This window comes from Microcaecilia unicolor, chromosome 10, assembly GCF_901765095.1.
Source record: "Microcaecilia unicolor chromosome 10, aMicUni1.1, whole genome shotgun sequence".
NCBI classification, from domain to species: Eukaryota; Metazoa; Chordata; class Amphibia; order Gymnophiona; family Siphonopidae; genus Microcaecilia; species Microcaecilia unicolor.
Window position 1 is genome coordinate 139891490 of NC_044040.1, and position 17006 is coordinate 139908495.

At 43.6% G+C, this 17006-nt stretch overlaps 1 protein-coding gene across 1 annotated transcript in view; it reads right to left on the minus strand.

The window, feature by feature from the left end:
* Positions 1 to 17006, minus strand: part of CROCC2 (ciliary rootlet coiled-coil, rootletin family member 2) — an 825280-nt gene that overhangs the window by 714572 nt on the left and 93702 nt on the right. The window contains 2 exon segments of the mRNA XM_030216488.1: positions 4567 to 4794; positions 9686 to 9792. Coding sequence (XP_030072348.1) covers positions 4567 to 4794; positions 9686 to 9792 — 335 coding nt within the window.

The window sequence follows — 17006 nt, forward strand, 5'->3', positions numbered from 1 at the left end:
GTAACACTGTACTGGTTATGCCTAGAGAAGAGAGTGAGATAACAGGGTGTGGTCTATAATATCGAAGGTGGCTGACAGGTCTAGAAAGAAGACTAGAACACTGAGGCATTTGTCCAGATGTGAATGAATTTCACTTAGGACGCTAGTCAGGACGTTTTCAAGTTGATCAAATACTAACTTTTCAAGAATTTTAGTGAGGAAGCATAGGTTTGAAACTGGACAATAGTGCAATAGTGGCCCAGAATGGAAGGATCAGTGTGGGTTTACTGAGGATGGTGTGATCAACTGTAGTCTTCCATAGAGAGGGAACTTGACAGGAAGACAGGCTAAGATTAATCAAGGAAAGGGGAGTTACATGGGGCAGCTTTTGCTGTCTATGTGTCACAGATTACAAGTCTCTCTCTCTCTCTCTCTCTCTCTCTCTCTCTCTCTCTCTCTCTCTCTCTCTCTCTCTCTCTATATATATATATATATATATATATATATATATATATATATATATATATATATATATAATGGACGAGGTCCCTGCATTTCTGCAGTTCTCTGTGATTAGTCTGTATGGGCACCTGTGTTCAGCTCTCAGTGCCTTTTGGAGCTTTGTTGTTACTGCCTGCCTCTGGACATACTGGGAGAAGAGGTAAATTGACAGAGATGGTAGCTGTGCATAGGTTATAGATCCAATGTGCAGAGAGCTTGAACTCTCCATGCTGAAGCAGTAAACTCAGTTCCTCTCAGAGTAGTAATCCAAAGTGATTTTTCATCTGCTGTGTTTGCAGCTGTGGCTGATGCTGCAGTCACTGTTAGTACTGTATTTCAGCATTCCAAATTACCAGTCACTGACAGTTCCTCCTTTCTGGGAGAGGGGCTAATCACAGATACAGATTCACTCTGTATGTATAGAATCCCTAATCCAGCTCAATGCAACTATAAATGATTGATTTGTTTTATCTTGTCATCAACTTTATTAAATAAAAATTTGGGTTAAGGATTGGAGTGTCTTCTTGGCAATAACAGCTCCAGGTTTAATTCTCTGAACAAGCTCAGTACATAACACTGGGTTAAGGTCAGAAGAAGCCATTGGTAACAACTTCAGGTGAGGACTCCTTAGCCAGATAGAGGGGAAGGAATCTAGCGCACAGGTAGAGGGCTTCATCTGTGAGATAAGAAAGGAGAGAGAGGCTAGAATATGAGGATGAAAATGGCCCAGGATGATGTCCCTATATTGCTAGTATGGTGTGCATCGGGTAAAGCTGAGATGTCCAATACCAAGACTAGGAGGGAGCTCTGAAGTAAGGCTATTTTAGAACTGAAGAATTGAGCCAGATATTCTGCAGAGGATTGTATCCTATTGTTAACCAGACGAGGAGCTGATGTAAGAGACCAATAGATGGAATAGAGTTTTCTTGCGGGGTTAGAGGCAGAGGAGATGCAGATATTAAGATAGCAGGTCTCAGCTTTTTCAGGTGGCAATTGAAATCCCTGTGACGGGCCTGGCAAAGTTTTAAGACTGAAGGAGATCTAGACTTTTCCCAAAGGCACTCAGCCATGCAAACCTGACATTTTAGCAGCCAGGGCTTGCAGGAAGGAATGGGGGGGGGGGGGGGGGGGGGGGGGGGGACAATATGGCTAGGGAACAAGTGAATCAAAGGGGAAGTGGAATGCCAACAGAGAGCTTGATCATCAAGTGATTTGTTAGTCAATCAGGCAGAGGACAGAAACAAAGAAGTCTGAACGTGAACCGGGATCAATATATCAATAAGATCTGACCCAGTAACCAGATGGAAAAAGGGATTTTCATGAAGGGAGGGCAGGAAAATTAAAAAGAATTGCAAGGTGATCTAATCAAAAAAGTGAGAGGGATGAGAAGGAAAAATTAAAGGAGGAGAACCCACAGGAGATGAGAGAAATTAGGTCAAGGTATGACCAGCATGAGGGGGTGGGGAAGGATATCCACTGGTGAAGATTAAGTTCAATTACGAAGTACAGAAAATGGGATACCCAAGAGTGGGAGGTGTGTCTACGTGAATACTGAAGTTGCCTAAGATCAATAAACTGTAGATTGTGAATTGTGTGAAGATAGAGATCCCAGACAACCAGGCATCACCCAGTACTCTTGTAGCTCAATCTAGACCCAGCCTGGATTGTGAAAGTATGAAGGCATCATGGTAGAAACCAGGGAATTTAGCACACAAGTCCATTATAAGGAGCCTTGCATTGCAGACCACCTACATATTTATTGAGTGGTACTGCTTGCGGTTCCTGTAGGCCCTCTCATCCTACCCAGGTAGTCGCAGAGCAACATGTGTGCAATCTATGGCCGCCATCACTAAGAGGAACTCACCAATGCCACAAAACATGCTCATAGTCTATTCCCTCTGTTCTCAGCTGTGTGGAAAGATGACGTGAATCACTCAGCCTCCTGAGCAGAGCTCACAGGAAGGAGTTTATGAAATGTCTGGTGGCAGACTATGGAATGCCCCTGCCAACCGCAATATAAACTGCCAGTGATCAGGAAGGACAGGGCTGTGGTGACCTTCATAACCACAGAAAGGCATGGCTCCTCAGGGTTAGGGCCTCTAGATCACTTCTTAACAACTCATGGCGATGATAGCCTTACTGAATCTGTATCTCTGAAATACCTCCTCCTCTGTGACTGCAGGAAATTCACTCTTGGTATGTAGACCTTATTTAATTGTGTCCCCTGTGCTAAGCAGGGGCGTATCTGTGTGGGGCCACAGGGGCCTGGGCCCCCGCAGATTTCACCCTGGACCCCCCCAACTGCCGCCGTGGGTACCTTGCTGGTGGGGGACCCCAACCCCCCACCAGCCGAGGTCCGCTTCCTCCTGCCGCTGTGAGGTTTTTTAAGTTCATCGGGATTCGTCCTCCGTCACTCTGTGCTGCTGTTCAAAGAAGCTGCTAGCTGAATACAGTTTCGGACTGAGTCGACGTCGCTGCCTGCATGTTGTACATGAGTCTGACGTCCTGCACGTACAAACGTGCAGCAGCGACGTCAGACTCAGTCCGAAACTGCATTCAGCTAGCAGCTTCTTTGAACAGCAGCACAGAGGACGGAGGACGAATCCCGATGAAGAACTTAAAAAACCTCGCACGGCAGGAGGAAGCGGACCTCGGGCTGGTGGGGGTTGGGGTCCCCCCACCAGCAAAGGTACCACGGCGGCCAGTTGGGGGGGGGGGGGTTGGAAATGGCTGCGGGCGGCTTGGGGGGCTATAATGTGCCCCCCGCTCTGGCTTCGCCCCCGCTACCGCCGACTTTCAGATATGCCCCTGGTGCTAAGGCTGTTAAGGGAGGTTCTCCCTGGCCAGCTGCCGTATCCTCTGCTGTAGTACCCTTGCCCTCTTCTCTAAGTGATGGCAGTATCACCAAAGAAAAGGCAATGCTGGGAATAAAAGCTTCTGTTGTTTGTCCCTTTCAATGAATCAATGGGCCTGATGCTTGGTAGTTTAGGCTATGGATATTCAAAACTAGATTATATCTGATGGCACAAACTATGCTCGATATTCAAAACTGGCAAAAGTACTTCAGAAAGGCTATCCTAAATATAACCGGACATGGTTCATCGGTTGCCTGTAGATGACATGCTGATTATTGACATTATCCGCTAAATTTGTAAACATGCCCCTGGCATGCCCAATATGCCTCCCTGCTTAGCCAGCCTTCTGAAAGATGGCAGTGGTTTTGCCAATATTAAGTTATCTAGTGCCAGCTGAATATTTGAGCCTGCAAAGAGGTGGGAAAATGTGGGATACAAATGCAACAAATAATAAATAAATATCACATTTGTTCTGGTATATCACTGTTTCCTGCATACATGCTGATTTGGTCTGTTTATCTGCCACCTGACTTTTTGAATAAAGCCCTGAAACATAATTAAATCCAAATTTTAAGTGATGGCAGATAAAGACCATAAGGCCTTCTACTGTACCCTTTTCTGCTGAATAATGCAAAGCCTACCTAGTCTCAAATTTATCCTCACTTTCTCACACTCAATGATCCTCTATGCAAGCTTAAATTTGTTAAGTATGATGATAAGAAGAGAAGTGAGAGTTTCTAAGGTTGGAAAGAGGAGATTACAAGGATTAAGACAGGAGTGGGACAGGAACTGCCTAGGAGGGATAAAAGACAAACTAATGGGACTGCCAGGATAAAGAAATGAAGAGTTGAGAGAGTTAGGGATGAGAGGGCTTGGTAGGGAAAAACTGAAACTGGGATGGGAAGCTAAAAGGAAGAGCAACTTGGAGAAGTGCTTACAAATTCTCCCAATGACATAGGATTACTGTTGATATCCTCATGAAAAATGTTTCTCATAGCTGTGCAGAGGTCTCCCAACCAACAGTTCAGAATCATGGTGCACTACAGTTGTCTTGCAACTTGAACCAGATGAGTTCAGTAAGTCAGGGCCCCACACAATTCAAATTGCCATGTGGCCTTGAACATACCCAACAGTTAGACCAATGTCAGTAGGCTCCAACAGTGCTTTAAGAGAACACTGATAATGAATCTTATCCCCCTTTAGTGTTCTTATGCTCTTGGGAGTTGTTCACCTGGAATTCAGTTCCACCTTCTCCGCATCCCAGCGGCTCTGCAACTGAATCATTTCACGCACTTTGTCCCGGAGCTGCTGCTCCAGTCGTGCACTATGAAGGGCCTGTTTCTCCAGTGAGGATGCATTGCTACTCTGTGAAAGACGCAGGTTTGAATCTAAGTTGAGGCAAGCAGTTTGCAGACGGCGAGCAGTCCGTGCCACATCTGTCTTTATTTCAGTGAGACCCCTGAGAGTGAAACAGAAACAATTAGCAATGTAACAAGCAAGGCATTACATAAAAAGCATCTGGATCAGGCAGACACATTCACTGCATAAAGAGAAGACAAGAGATTGCTTCCACCATGAAAACTCACCAGTTTGCAATTCCTTTGCATTAAGGGGATCATTTTATAAAAGGGTGTCAATGTAAAATGTCCTAAAAGGCATCTATTTAAAGCTTATTTTATAAAGGCAGAATAGCACCAGTATAACTTGATAAAATAGGCTCCTAGAACCAGATCCAACAGCGCACAAATGCCCACATACAAATTTACACTTGCTTCAAAAGGGTGAAAATATTTATGTGTATAAGGAAAATTTAACAGTCTGAGATTCAAATTCCTCATTTTATTCTCAATGTTTTCAATTTTACGATGTAAAAGTAGTCTATCTCCTGAGAATTGAGCTTGATTTTCTTGAATTTTATTTAAATCCGTTTCCAGTTTAGTTTGTTTAGTCAATTTAGGGGGGGGATAGTCGAACAGGGGTGCCCATCTCTAAGGACGGCCCTGTAAAGGGGCGGGGCAACCCGTATTATCGAAAGATGGACGTCCATCTTTTGTTTTGATAATACGATCAGGGGTGCCCAAATGATGAAATTTAGGTCGTCCTTAGAGATGGTCGTCCCCGGTTTTCGGTGATAATGGAAAGCGAGGATGCCCATCTCAGAAACGACCAAATCCAAGCCATTTGGTCGTGGGAGGAGCCAGCATTCGTAGTGCACTGGTCCCACTAACTGAATATAAAAAGGCCTTCCCTTACCGATCTGGAAAGGAACAGGCATGTATGAATGAAATTGCATGCAAATGAGCTGCTTGCTGTTAGCTCATTTGCACACAATTTCCTTCCTAAGGAGGGGAAGTGATGGCAGTTGAGGATGTCCTTCCCTGTGATGGCAATTGAGGACTGTGATAGCAGTTGAGGATGTCCTTCCCTGTGACTGCAGTTGAGGACATCCAAGATGTGGATGTTTCTGTGAGAAGGACATCCATGCCTTTGCTATGCCTCTGATACTCTCTTTATTTATTTATTTGGATTTTGGATCACAAGTAGCAGCAGTGGGATTTGAACCAGCCACCTCTAGATTGCAAGACCAGTGCTCTAACCACTAGACCACTCTGCCACTCCTCCACTCTACTCTACTCCACTCCCTTGAAATTTGGCCATCCCTGTGGGGGGCAGTTGAGGACATCCAAAATGTTTGAAAGAAGGATGCCCACACCTTCGTTATGCCTCCGCTGACACACACATACCTCCCCCCCCCCCACCCAGGGACCTGCATAATGCCCCCCCCCCCCCACACACACACAGGGATGGCCAAATTTCAAGGGAGTGGAGTGGAGGAGTGGCCTAGTGGTTAGAGCACTGGTCTTGTAATCCAGAGGTGGCCAGTTCAAATCCCACTGCTGCTACTTGTGATCCAAAATCCAAATAAATAAAAAGGGTATCAGAGGCATAGCAAAGGCATGTATGTCCTTCTCACAGAAAGATCCACATTTTGGACGTCCTGAACTGCAGTCACAGGGATGGAGGCATAGCAAAGGACATAATCTAAAAAAAAAAAAAACACAAAAGTTTTTGAAGTTGTTTTTTTCGGGGTGGGAGGTGGTTAGTGACCACTGGGGAAGTCAGGGGAGGTCATCCCCGATTCCCTCCGGTGGTCATCTGGTCAGCTTTTGATGCTTGCTCATAAAAAAAAATGGACCTAGTAAAGTCGGCCAAATGCTCGTCAGGGACGCCCTTCTTTTTTCCATTATTGGCCGAGGACGCCCATCTGTTAACCATGCCCCAGTCCCGCCTTCGGTACATTGCCGACATGCCCCCTTGAACTTTGGTCGTCCCCGCGACGGAAAGCAGTTGAGGACACCCAAAACCGGCTTTCGATTATGCCGATTTGGGTGACCTTTGGAGAAAGATGCCCATCTCCCGATTTGTGTCAGAAGATGGGCGCCCTTCTCCTTCAAAAATAAGCAGGATAGTCTCCATAGATTCCTTAACGTCTCTTACTTGCTTGGAATTATTTAGAGAAACAGATACAAAAGAACAGACCTTATGTAAGGTTTCCAGGGCTGTCCAAATCGCTTCCAGTGATATTTCTGCCGGTCTTACCAACGGTTTAATCGCCGAGGCATATAATGAGGAATTTGAATCTCAGACTGTTAAATTTTCCTTATACAAAATTTATATCACCGAGAGAAATGTTTCATAGATTTTTAAAAGAAAATCTTAAATATACTGAACAATCTCTCCCACCTCTTCAAAAATTATATTATTTACCTATTGCTCAGGATAAACAAAAGAAGAGAGAATATCAAATTCAATTAGAAACTTCGGTAGAAGCTATAAATATTTCATCTTTTTTAGAGCAATCTAATAAAGAAATAAACACAAGAGCAACATTACTTATTTCATTTGTTTTCTTACAAGTTAAGGAAGCTGTACTGAGGTTAAATTTTCAACAGACTCAAATGGAATTTTTGGATGGAAAAATTTTGATTTTTCCTGATATTTCAAAATGGACCCAGCAAAGGAGAAAGAAATTTCTAGAGATGAAACAAGAAGCAATACAGATTAATGTCCGTTTTCAGTTACGATTTCCTTTTAAATGTATATTATTGTTTAAAGATAAAAAATATGTATTCTACGATTCTCTTCAATTGCGGGGTTTTTTGGATCTTCAGGGTGATAAAGGGGAAGAGCCAAACGTTTTAGAAGGACATTAGAATAAAGGGGTAGACCTACTATTACGTTTCTTATGAACTAATTACCTATATTACCAACTTCCTTTGGATATGTATAAGACTAGGATCCTCTATTATGTGGACTAATATCCTGGTACACCTAGTTTAGAAGTTTTTTTCCTTTAAGCTTTTTCATTTATATTGTATGTTAAAAATATTTACTAGGTATTTGGTGTTTTCCTCAAAGATTATGAGTATCTTTGTAAAATATGAAATTATGAATAAAAAATATTTGTGTGTACTCTACACATGTACTTGAGTATTATAAAATATGTAGACACATCACAACTCCATCACTGATCCACCTAAACTATGCCTATGGGAATGCATAAAACTATTTATTTATTTATTGGGATTTATTAACCGCCTTTATGAAGAGATTCACCCAAGGTGGTATATAGACAGTACGGTTTAACATAAAATTAACAATTTTGTTAACAGCATAACAATAGTAAAATAAACAAGAATAATCATAAATACAATAAATGAGGTAAACTTGAAAACAGTAAATTGAAACCTAGTAATAGAACTACCATGAAACAGTATCAATAATATATACATTTAACAGCACTGAAATTCAAATACCAGAGATATAATACAATGTTAGCATAATACTAATGATACACCTAATAAGCATGCATTAGAACATTCAGCTAACATAGATATGGTGCTAAAAATTAGACAGACTCTTTCCAGGAGCCTACTTTTTATGCATATATATGGTTGTGCCATTTTAGAAAAATGTTTCTCTGCATGTAAAATTGGTTTTGAAATGGAAAAGGGCTTTATAAAATTACTCCCTAGAAGTGGAGTTTATGTATGTGCTAAAATCAATATTGTCATCATTTTCATAGTCTTACCAACCTGATCCTATTTGGCAAGGTAAGATTATTAGGAAAAAAAGCAGTGTCATATTCTGGGCAGCTTGATCAGGCCCTTTTGTCAGGGGGTTAATTTGACAAGGGCTGTATTGTGGGCTAGCCGTTTTGACAGTGGCTGTTATGTCAGGGGCTATTATGTCGGGAGCTTTTTTGTGTGGAGCTTTTTTGTCAAGCTATTTTGTCGGTGGCCATTTTGACTGGGTACCCATGAAAGCAAGTAAATGGCGGTATTCTAGCCATTTTGAGCCAGATTCAGTAAATGGCACTGAAAAGTTGATGCCAGGAAGAATTCATGCTCAGTGCTATTCTATAAAGGGAACTCCAGACTGAGTGCTGTTTACAGAATAGTGCTTAGTGCGTAATTCTGGTGACCAACTTTGAATGCAAGGACTTACACCAACTGAAACCTGGTGTAAACCCTGCCATACAATTTGGGTGAGTAGCCCCCAAATTCTAGCCACACCCCCTTTTGAGGTACTGTCAAAAGGATTTCAGTATGGGTCTTTATAGAATCGCATGCATCCAGATCTGTGCACGTCCAAATTAGTCACTTAATGTCAATAGTTGATTGTTAACAGCCAAATATTGATTGTTAATGGCTCATTAACTAATTAATTTGTATGCAGATCTCAAATTTGGGTGCCATTTATAGAATCCGAGGGTTTGTGCATAAATTACCTCTTAGAGAATACTGAGCAGCAGAATAGTATATGCCATGCTTTGATGGGCAAAGTTTGGGCATGTAAATTATAGAATACTATAATTTATATGCATTTATGCATACATCTAGGTGTAGGCATTTATACTAGCTAAGTGGTCATACCAAGATGTATGAGTTTTCTCTTTAGTGAATAGGCTCAAAATAGGTGCCATAACCAGCACTTATAACAGGCTCCCTGTTAAAGAATTACCCTTTGAAGTGCTAGTTTTAAGAGGCAGAAACATGCATAAATGGTGTTATTCTAGTCTGCATAAGTAGCTACTTACATACATAAAAGACCTTTAATACTGACTAGCAGTAAAGTATATGCATGTATATATAGCATATGCATGTATTTTGCAAGTGGGCATATGTATGGGTGGAGCACACATGTAGATGCATAAATTATAGAAAACTATAATTTATGCACGTTTGTGCATACTTCTAGGCATTGGTATTTACACCAGCTGTAGTTTGATCTGGTCCCCCTTCCTGCTCTTTCTTCTCGCCTGTGCCCACCACTGACCCCATAGCTACCTTTCTGTGGTAGTGCGGAGTTCCACAAAGTTGCTACGAAGTGAGGCAGCCTGGCGCCAGAGGGTGAGAATTCCACTGTGCTCATTGTTGAGGTATAAACTGTAACTCTGAGAAGAAAGAAACAAAACATAAATATCTGTGAACATTTATTTTCAAAAAGCTATGAGCAATAAAAGTAGTGCTTGAGCAGAAACATACAATGAGAAGTAATATTACGTCCATAACTCATTGAGGAGATACAGAAACACAGTATATCAACAGGGCTAAATGAATTCACCCTATGTCTGAAATCACAACTTTCCAACAAACAGGTTGTACAGAATTTTCTTTTGTCTCCACTAGAAAGAGCTGCCATTTAAAATAAACTACAAAATAACCAAACCATTGCCATTAAACCTGCAGATAAAAGTGGCTCTGTAGTGATTATGGACACACAAAGATACATTGAAGAAGGACACAGACAGCTTTCAGACAACAGGAAACTAAGTGAGAAACCCATGCAGGATTATATAAAACAGATGAAAAACCTTATCAAACACTTCCAAAGCATGTACAGCCACATATAAAACATTCATTCCAAACCATCCTTCTGTGGGCACATTCTACATGCTACCTAAAATCCATAAACCTGGAAACCCTGGCAGACCACTCATATCTGGCACTGGCGCTCTTGCAGAGGAAATATTTTGTGCACAAGTCAAACAGCTTCATACAAGACTCCACAGACTTTCTAAACAAACTAAAAAACATCAAGCAGCTACCACCGAACGGTGATAGGAGTGTACTACCGTCCGCCTCGCCAGGATGAACAGGTAGACACAGAAATGATAAAAGAAATCAGAGACGCGAACAAAATGGGCAATGTGATAATAATGGGTGACTTCAATTATCCAAATATAGACTGGGTAAATGTAACATCGGGACACGCTACAGAGTTACAATTCCTTGATGAAATCAAGGACAGCTTTATGGAGCAACTGGTGCAGGAGCCGACGAGAGAAGGAAAAATTCTAGACTTGGTCCTTAGTGGAGCGCATGATCTGGTGAGGGACGTTATGGTACTGGGGCCGCTTGATAACAGTGACCATAATATGATCAGTTTTGATATCGACCTTGAAGTAACTGTACACAGAAAGTCAAATACGTTAGCGTTTAACTTTAAAAAAGGAGACTATGATAAAATGAGAAGAACGGTAAAAAAAAAACTTAGGGGGGCAACTGAGAGAGTAAAAACTGTACAACAGGTGTGGACGCTGTTCAAAAATACCATCCTGGAGGCCCAGGCCATACATATTCCGCGAATTAGAAAAGAAAGACGGAACTCCAAAAGACAGCCGGCCTGGTTGAAAAGTGAGGTGAAGGAAGCTATTAGGGCTAAAAGAAACGCCTTCAGAAAATGGAAGAAGGAACTGTCTGAAAATAACAAGAAGCAGCATAAGGAGTGTCAAAGCAAATGCAAGGCGCAGATAGAGAAGGCCAAGAGGGATTACGAAAAAAAGATAGCATTAGAGGCAAAAAAACATAGTAAAAAATTTTTTCGGTATATTAAAAGCAGGAAGCCGGCAAAAGAATCGGTTGGGCCGCTGGATGACCAAGGGGTAAAAGGGGCGATCAAGGAAGACAAAGACGTAGCGGAGAGACTGAATGAATTCTTTGCTTCGGTCTTCACCGAGGAAGATTTGGGTGGGATACCGGTGTCGGAAATGGTATTTCAAGCGGACGAGTCGGAGAAACTTACTGACTTCACGGTAAACCTGGAGGACGTAATGGGGCAGTTCGGCAAACTGAAGAGTAGCAAATCTCCTGGACCGGATGGTATTCATCCTAGAGTACTGATAGAACTGAAAAATGAGCGTGCGGAGCTACTGCTAGTGATATGCAACTTATCCTTAAAATCGAGCGTGGTACCGGAAGATTGGAGGGTGGCCAATGTAACGCCCATTTTTAAAAAAGGCTCCAGGGGAAATCCGGGAAATTATAGACCGGTGAGTCTGAAGTCGGTGCCGGGGAAAATGGTAGAGGCTATTATTAAAAACAAAATTACAGAGCACATCCGAGGACATGGATTACTGAGACCAAGTCAGCACGGCTTTTGTGTGGGGAAATCTTGCCTGACCAATTTACTTCAATTCTTTGAAGGAGTAAACAACATGTGGACAAAGGGGAGCTGGTTGATATTGTGTATCTGGACTTTCAAAAGGCGTTTGACAAGGTACCTCATGAAAGGCTACAGAGGAAATTGGAGGGTCATGGGATAGGAGGAAATGTCCTATTGTGGATTAAAAACTGGTTGAAGGATAGGAAACAGAGAGTGGGGTTAAATGGGCAGTATTCACAATGGAGAAGGGTAGTTAGTGGGGTTCCTCAGGGGTCTGTGCTAGGACCGCTGCTTTTTAATATATTTATAAATGATTTAGAGATGGGAGTAACTAGCAAGGTAATTAAATTTGCTGATGACACAAAGTTATTCAAAGTCGTTAACTCGCGACAGGATTGTGAAAAATTACAAGAGGACCTTACGAGACTGGGAGACTGGGCGGCTAAATGGCAGATGACGTTTAATGTGAGCAAGTGCAAGGTGATGCATGTGGGACAAAAGAACCCGAATTATAGCTACGTCATGCAAGGTTCCACGTTAGGAGTTACGGACCAAGAAAGGGATCTGGGTGTTGTCGTCGATAACACACTGAAACCTTCTGCTCAGTGTGCTGCTGCGGCTAGGAAAGCGAATAGAATGTTGGGTATTATTAGGAAAGGTATGGAAAACAGGTGTGAGGATGTTATAATGCCGTTGTATCGCTCCATGGTGCGACCGCACCTTGAGTATTGAGTTCAATTCTGGTCGCCGCATCTCAAGAAAGATATAGTAGAATTGGAAAAGGTGCAGCGAAGGGCGACTAAAATGATAGCGGGGATGGGACGACTTCCCTATGAAGAAAGACTAAGGAGGCTAGGGCTCTTCAGCTTAGAGAAGAGACGGCTGAGGGGAGACATGATAGAGGTATATAAAATAATGAGTGGAGTGGAACAGGTGGATGTGAAGCGTCTGTTCACGCTTTCTAAAAATACTAGGACTAGGGGGCATGCGATTAAACTACAGTGTAGTAAATTTAAAACAAATCGGAGAAAATTTTTCTTCACCCAACGTGTAATTAAACTCTGAAATTCATTGCCGGAAAATGTGGTGAAGGCGGTTAGCTTAGCAGAATTTAAAAAGGGGTTGGACGGTTTCCTAAAGGACAAGTCCATAAACCGCTACTAAACGGACTTGGAAAAATCCAAAATCCCAGGAATAACATGTATAGAATGTTTGTACGTTTGGGAAGCTTGCCAGGTGCCCTTGGCCTGGATTGGCCGCTGTCGTGGACAAGATGCTGGGCTCGATGGACCCTTGGTCTTTTCCCAGTATGGCATTACTTATGTACTCTTCTGGTCACAATGGATGCAGAAGCACCATACAGCAACATTCCCCATGCAGATGGCATAGTTGCATGTGATACATTCCTAAAAACATCCACCCTGAACCACCAATACTCACCAGAAACCATTACAAAATTAATCAAATTCATTCTAACTCACAAATATTTCCATTCTAATGATGATATCTATCTGCAAATCATAGGCACTGCTATGGGCACCAGAACGGCACCCCAATATGCTAACCTCTTCATGGCAGAACTAGAGGTGATGTTTTTAAATACATGTCAAACTAAACCCTTAAAATGCTACTGATATATTGATGGCATTTTCATGATTTGGACTGAGGGAGAAGAGACTGTCAAACAATTTTACAGTTCCTTCAATATATACCATCCCAAAATAAAATTGAAAATTAATTACTCCCCAGAAAAAGTCAACTTTCTAGACACCACAATTTCTATCAGTAATAGCTACATACAAACATTGATATACAAGAAACCATGGGCGTAGTTTGGGGAGGCGAGGGGGGGCATTGCTCCCCCAAACGCAGGGCTGGCATGGCGCAACGCAGCAGGCAGCTCTCGGACGGTCCCTCCTTCCCGCCCTCAGCTCCCCGATCGACAGCCCTCCTCTCCATTCCTTTCCCCGCCCCCTCCCCCCGTGCGTTTAACCCTTTTACTTTCAGGTGCCGCGATGGCAGTGAAGACGACAACACAGCGGGCTAGCCTCCAGCTTCTCTGTTCCCTCACACAGTGTCCCGCCTTCTGCGATGATGTATTTCCTGTTTCCATGAGGGCAGGACACTGTGTGAGGGAAGGGAGAAGCTGGAGGCTAGCCCGCTGTGTTGTCTTCTTCATTGCCGTCGCTGTGCCTGAAAGAAAAAGAGTTAAATACACGGGGTGGGGGGGGGGCAGGAAGGAACGGAGAGGACGGCTGTCGGGAAGCTGAGGGCAGGGAGAATTTCTGGACATGGATGGGAGGGGAGGGCAGGGGGAGAGAAGAGATCACTGGACATGGAGAGAAGGGCAGGGCATGGGGAAAGAAGAGATCGCTGGACATAGAGAGGAGGGCAGGGCAGGGGGAGAGAAGAGATCACTGGACAGGAAAGGAGGGGAGGGCAAGGGAGAAAGGAGAATTGCTGGACCTGGATGGGTGGAGGAGGCAGGGGAGAGAGGAAATTTGCTAGATATGGATGGATGGAGAATTGCTGAACACATGAATGGAGGGAGCAGGGGAGAGAGGAAATTTGCTGGATATGGGTGAATGGAGGAGAGGGCAGGGGAGAATGGAGAGTTCCTGGACATGGATGGAGGGGAGGGGAGGGCAGGGATGAGAGGAGAATTGCTGGATATGGGTAGATGGAGCAGAGGGCAGGGGAGAATGGAGAGTTGCTGGACATGGATAGATGGAGGGGAGGGAAGTCAGGAAGGAGATGCACATGGTTGGAGGGGAGGGAAGAGAGGAGAAATACTGGACATGGATGGAGTGGAGGGCAGGGAAGAGAGGAGAAATGTTGGACAAGGATGGATGGAGGGAAGGAAAGACAAAGGAAGGAGATGCACACGGATGGAGGGGAAGGGTGAGAGGAGAAATGCTGGACATGGATGGAGAGGAGGGAAGACAGAGGAAGTAGATGCACATGGATGGAGGGGAGGGGAGTGAGGAGAAATGCTGGATATGGATGGAGGGGAAATTGCTGAATTTAAAGGCTGGATCGGAACACTTTGAGGGCAGATGCTGAAACTGGAGGAAGGATAGGGACAGGGCTACAGATGGTAGACAGGACGCATAAGGACACAGGAGGATGGTGGACATGGTGAGAGAAAAAATATCAAATGGAAAGAAGACACTACATAAAACAGAAGACATTGGGACCAAAGCGAATAGAAAAACTAAACGATCAGACAACAAAGGTAGAAAAAAGTATTTTATTCAGACTTTATTAATTGGAATATGTCAGCTTTTGGAAATGTGCATCTGTGATATTTTGCATGTAAGTTTCAATTTTTCTAGTATTGTTGTATGCTGAATCTGACTTCTTGAGGTAACTTTCCAGTTCAGTATTTTGCCTTTCATATCTGTTGTGTCATGTGTTTTTCATATGTGATCAAGGTGCAGTATCCTGCTAGCGTGTAGTATTTGCAGCCCTTTTTTTTTGTTTGTTTTTTTCACGAGGTAGTGTATTGGTGTTTTAGAGCCGGGTGTAATTATAGTTCTGCCTTTCCACGCATAAGGTTGTAGCTCGTCCTGTCCTTGGAATTAGTGCTATTATGGTTTGGTAGGGTTATGAGTGTGTTTTTGCACAAGTTTGTGTATAGTGTTTTGCAGTGGAGAGATTGTGTGTCCGCACCTATGACCCCCCGGGGTTATGAGAATTGGAGCTACTAATTGTAGTGGACTTGAACTGAATAATTTCTGGGGAGGGGGAGTTTCATGATAGCATTGTGCTTATTATTTCAATCAGTTTTTCTGTACAAGTTTAGCTTCATTTCTCTTTATTTGAAATTTCATAAATAAAAATTTTTCAAAAAATTGAATAATCATCAATGGGGTGGGGGCTAGGATGGGGCCCCACCAAATGCTAAGACCGGCCCTGTAGATATTTATATGCACCTCAGTCAAAGGGATGTTTTCAATATTGCTGAACCTTCCCCTATGGAAAATTGCCTTAGCACATTTGTCCAGAACAAAATTGATGTCTGACTCTGTGGGCATGGGAGTGAGAAACAGCTAGAGTTTCCTCATACTTTCAGGGATACAGTTTGAAAGGTAGCTCATGATCATTCCAGGCAAGGCATAAAGGAAGAGGCTCTGGCCCTCTTAAATCGCCTATCCCCGCCCAACCGACAATATTCAGCGTCACTAAACCGGGCAGTGCCACTGAATATCGCCTCTGACCAGTCTCAAAAAAGTAAGCCTGTCAGGGGTGGGCCAGGGGACATGTTGGGGAGGAGCCAGGGCTTATGTGGGTGACAATGATATTCAGCTGACGCTCGCATAAGCGGGTGAATTTAGGACAGCTCAAAAGCTGTCCCAAATTCACCCGCTTAAGCTTATGCGGGCCCCAGCTGAATATCAGGCCAGTCCTGGACACGTATAAGTTTTTTTTTTTTTTAATTGAATCCCCCCCCCCCAGCCCCTGATATGTTGCATCCTCTCCCTCTCCCCAACCCATGGCCACAAGCTACTCCCCCTCCCCCCAAATGTCATCCGTCCCCGCCCCAACATCCCAACCCTCAAATCCTCCGTAGTTCATGTAGGTCCCCCCTGAGCCTACCCAAACCTGGTGGTCCAAAGGTGGTCATTGGGGGCAGAAGTAGAACCCCCTCGCCCCTGCCCCTTACAACATCTTTACAAAATGGCTGCCGCAACCTCATGCGGCAGCTCATGGTACTATGACCACCAGGGATTAAGGAAGGCCTGGGGGGACCTACATGAACTACGGAGGGACTGGGGGTTGGGGTGGGGACAAGTGGCATTTGGGGGGAGGGGGAGTTGGCTTGTGGCCGCGGGTTGGGAGGAGGAGAGGGAGGGGATGCGACACTTTGGGGGCTTCAATTAAAATAAGTAAATAAAGATACTTATGTGGGTTGGTACTGCATTTTGGGGCTAGCCAGCGATGGTCAGTGTTTAAAAAAGTGCTGACAGTTGCCGGCTGAATATCAGGGGGAACATGTCCATGCTCCACCCACATGTAACCCCTCCCCCCGACAGTTGCAGGCTAAGCGATCTAGGTGCACTGTTTATAGAATAAGGCCTAGCACTTACACACATAATTGCCAACTATCGGCACTAATCATGTGTGTTAGCGCTACTGTTCTATAAACTAGGTGCACTAATGGTGCTCAAATTTAGGCACCTGCTTATAGAATTGCCTTTTTAGAGCTAAAAGGATATCATG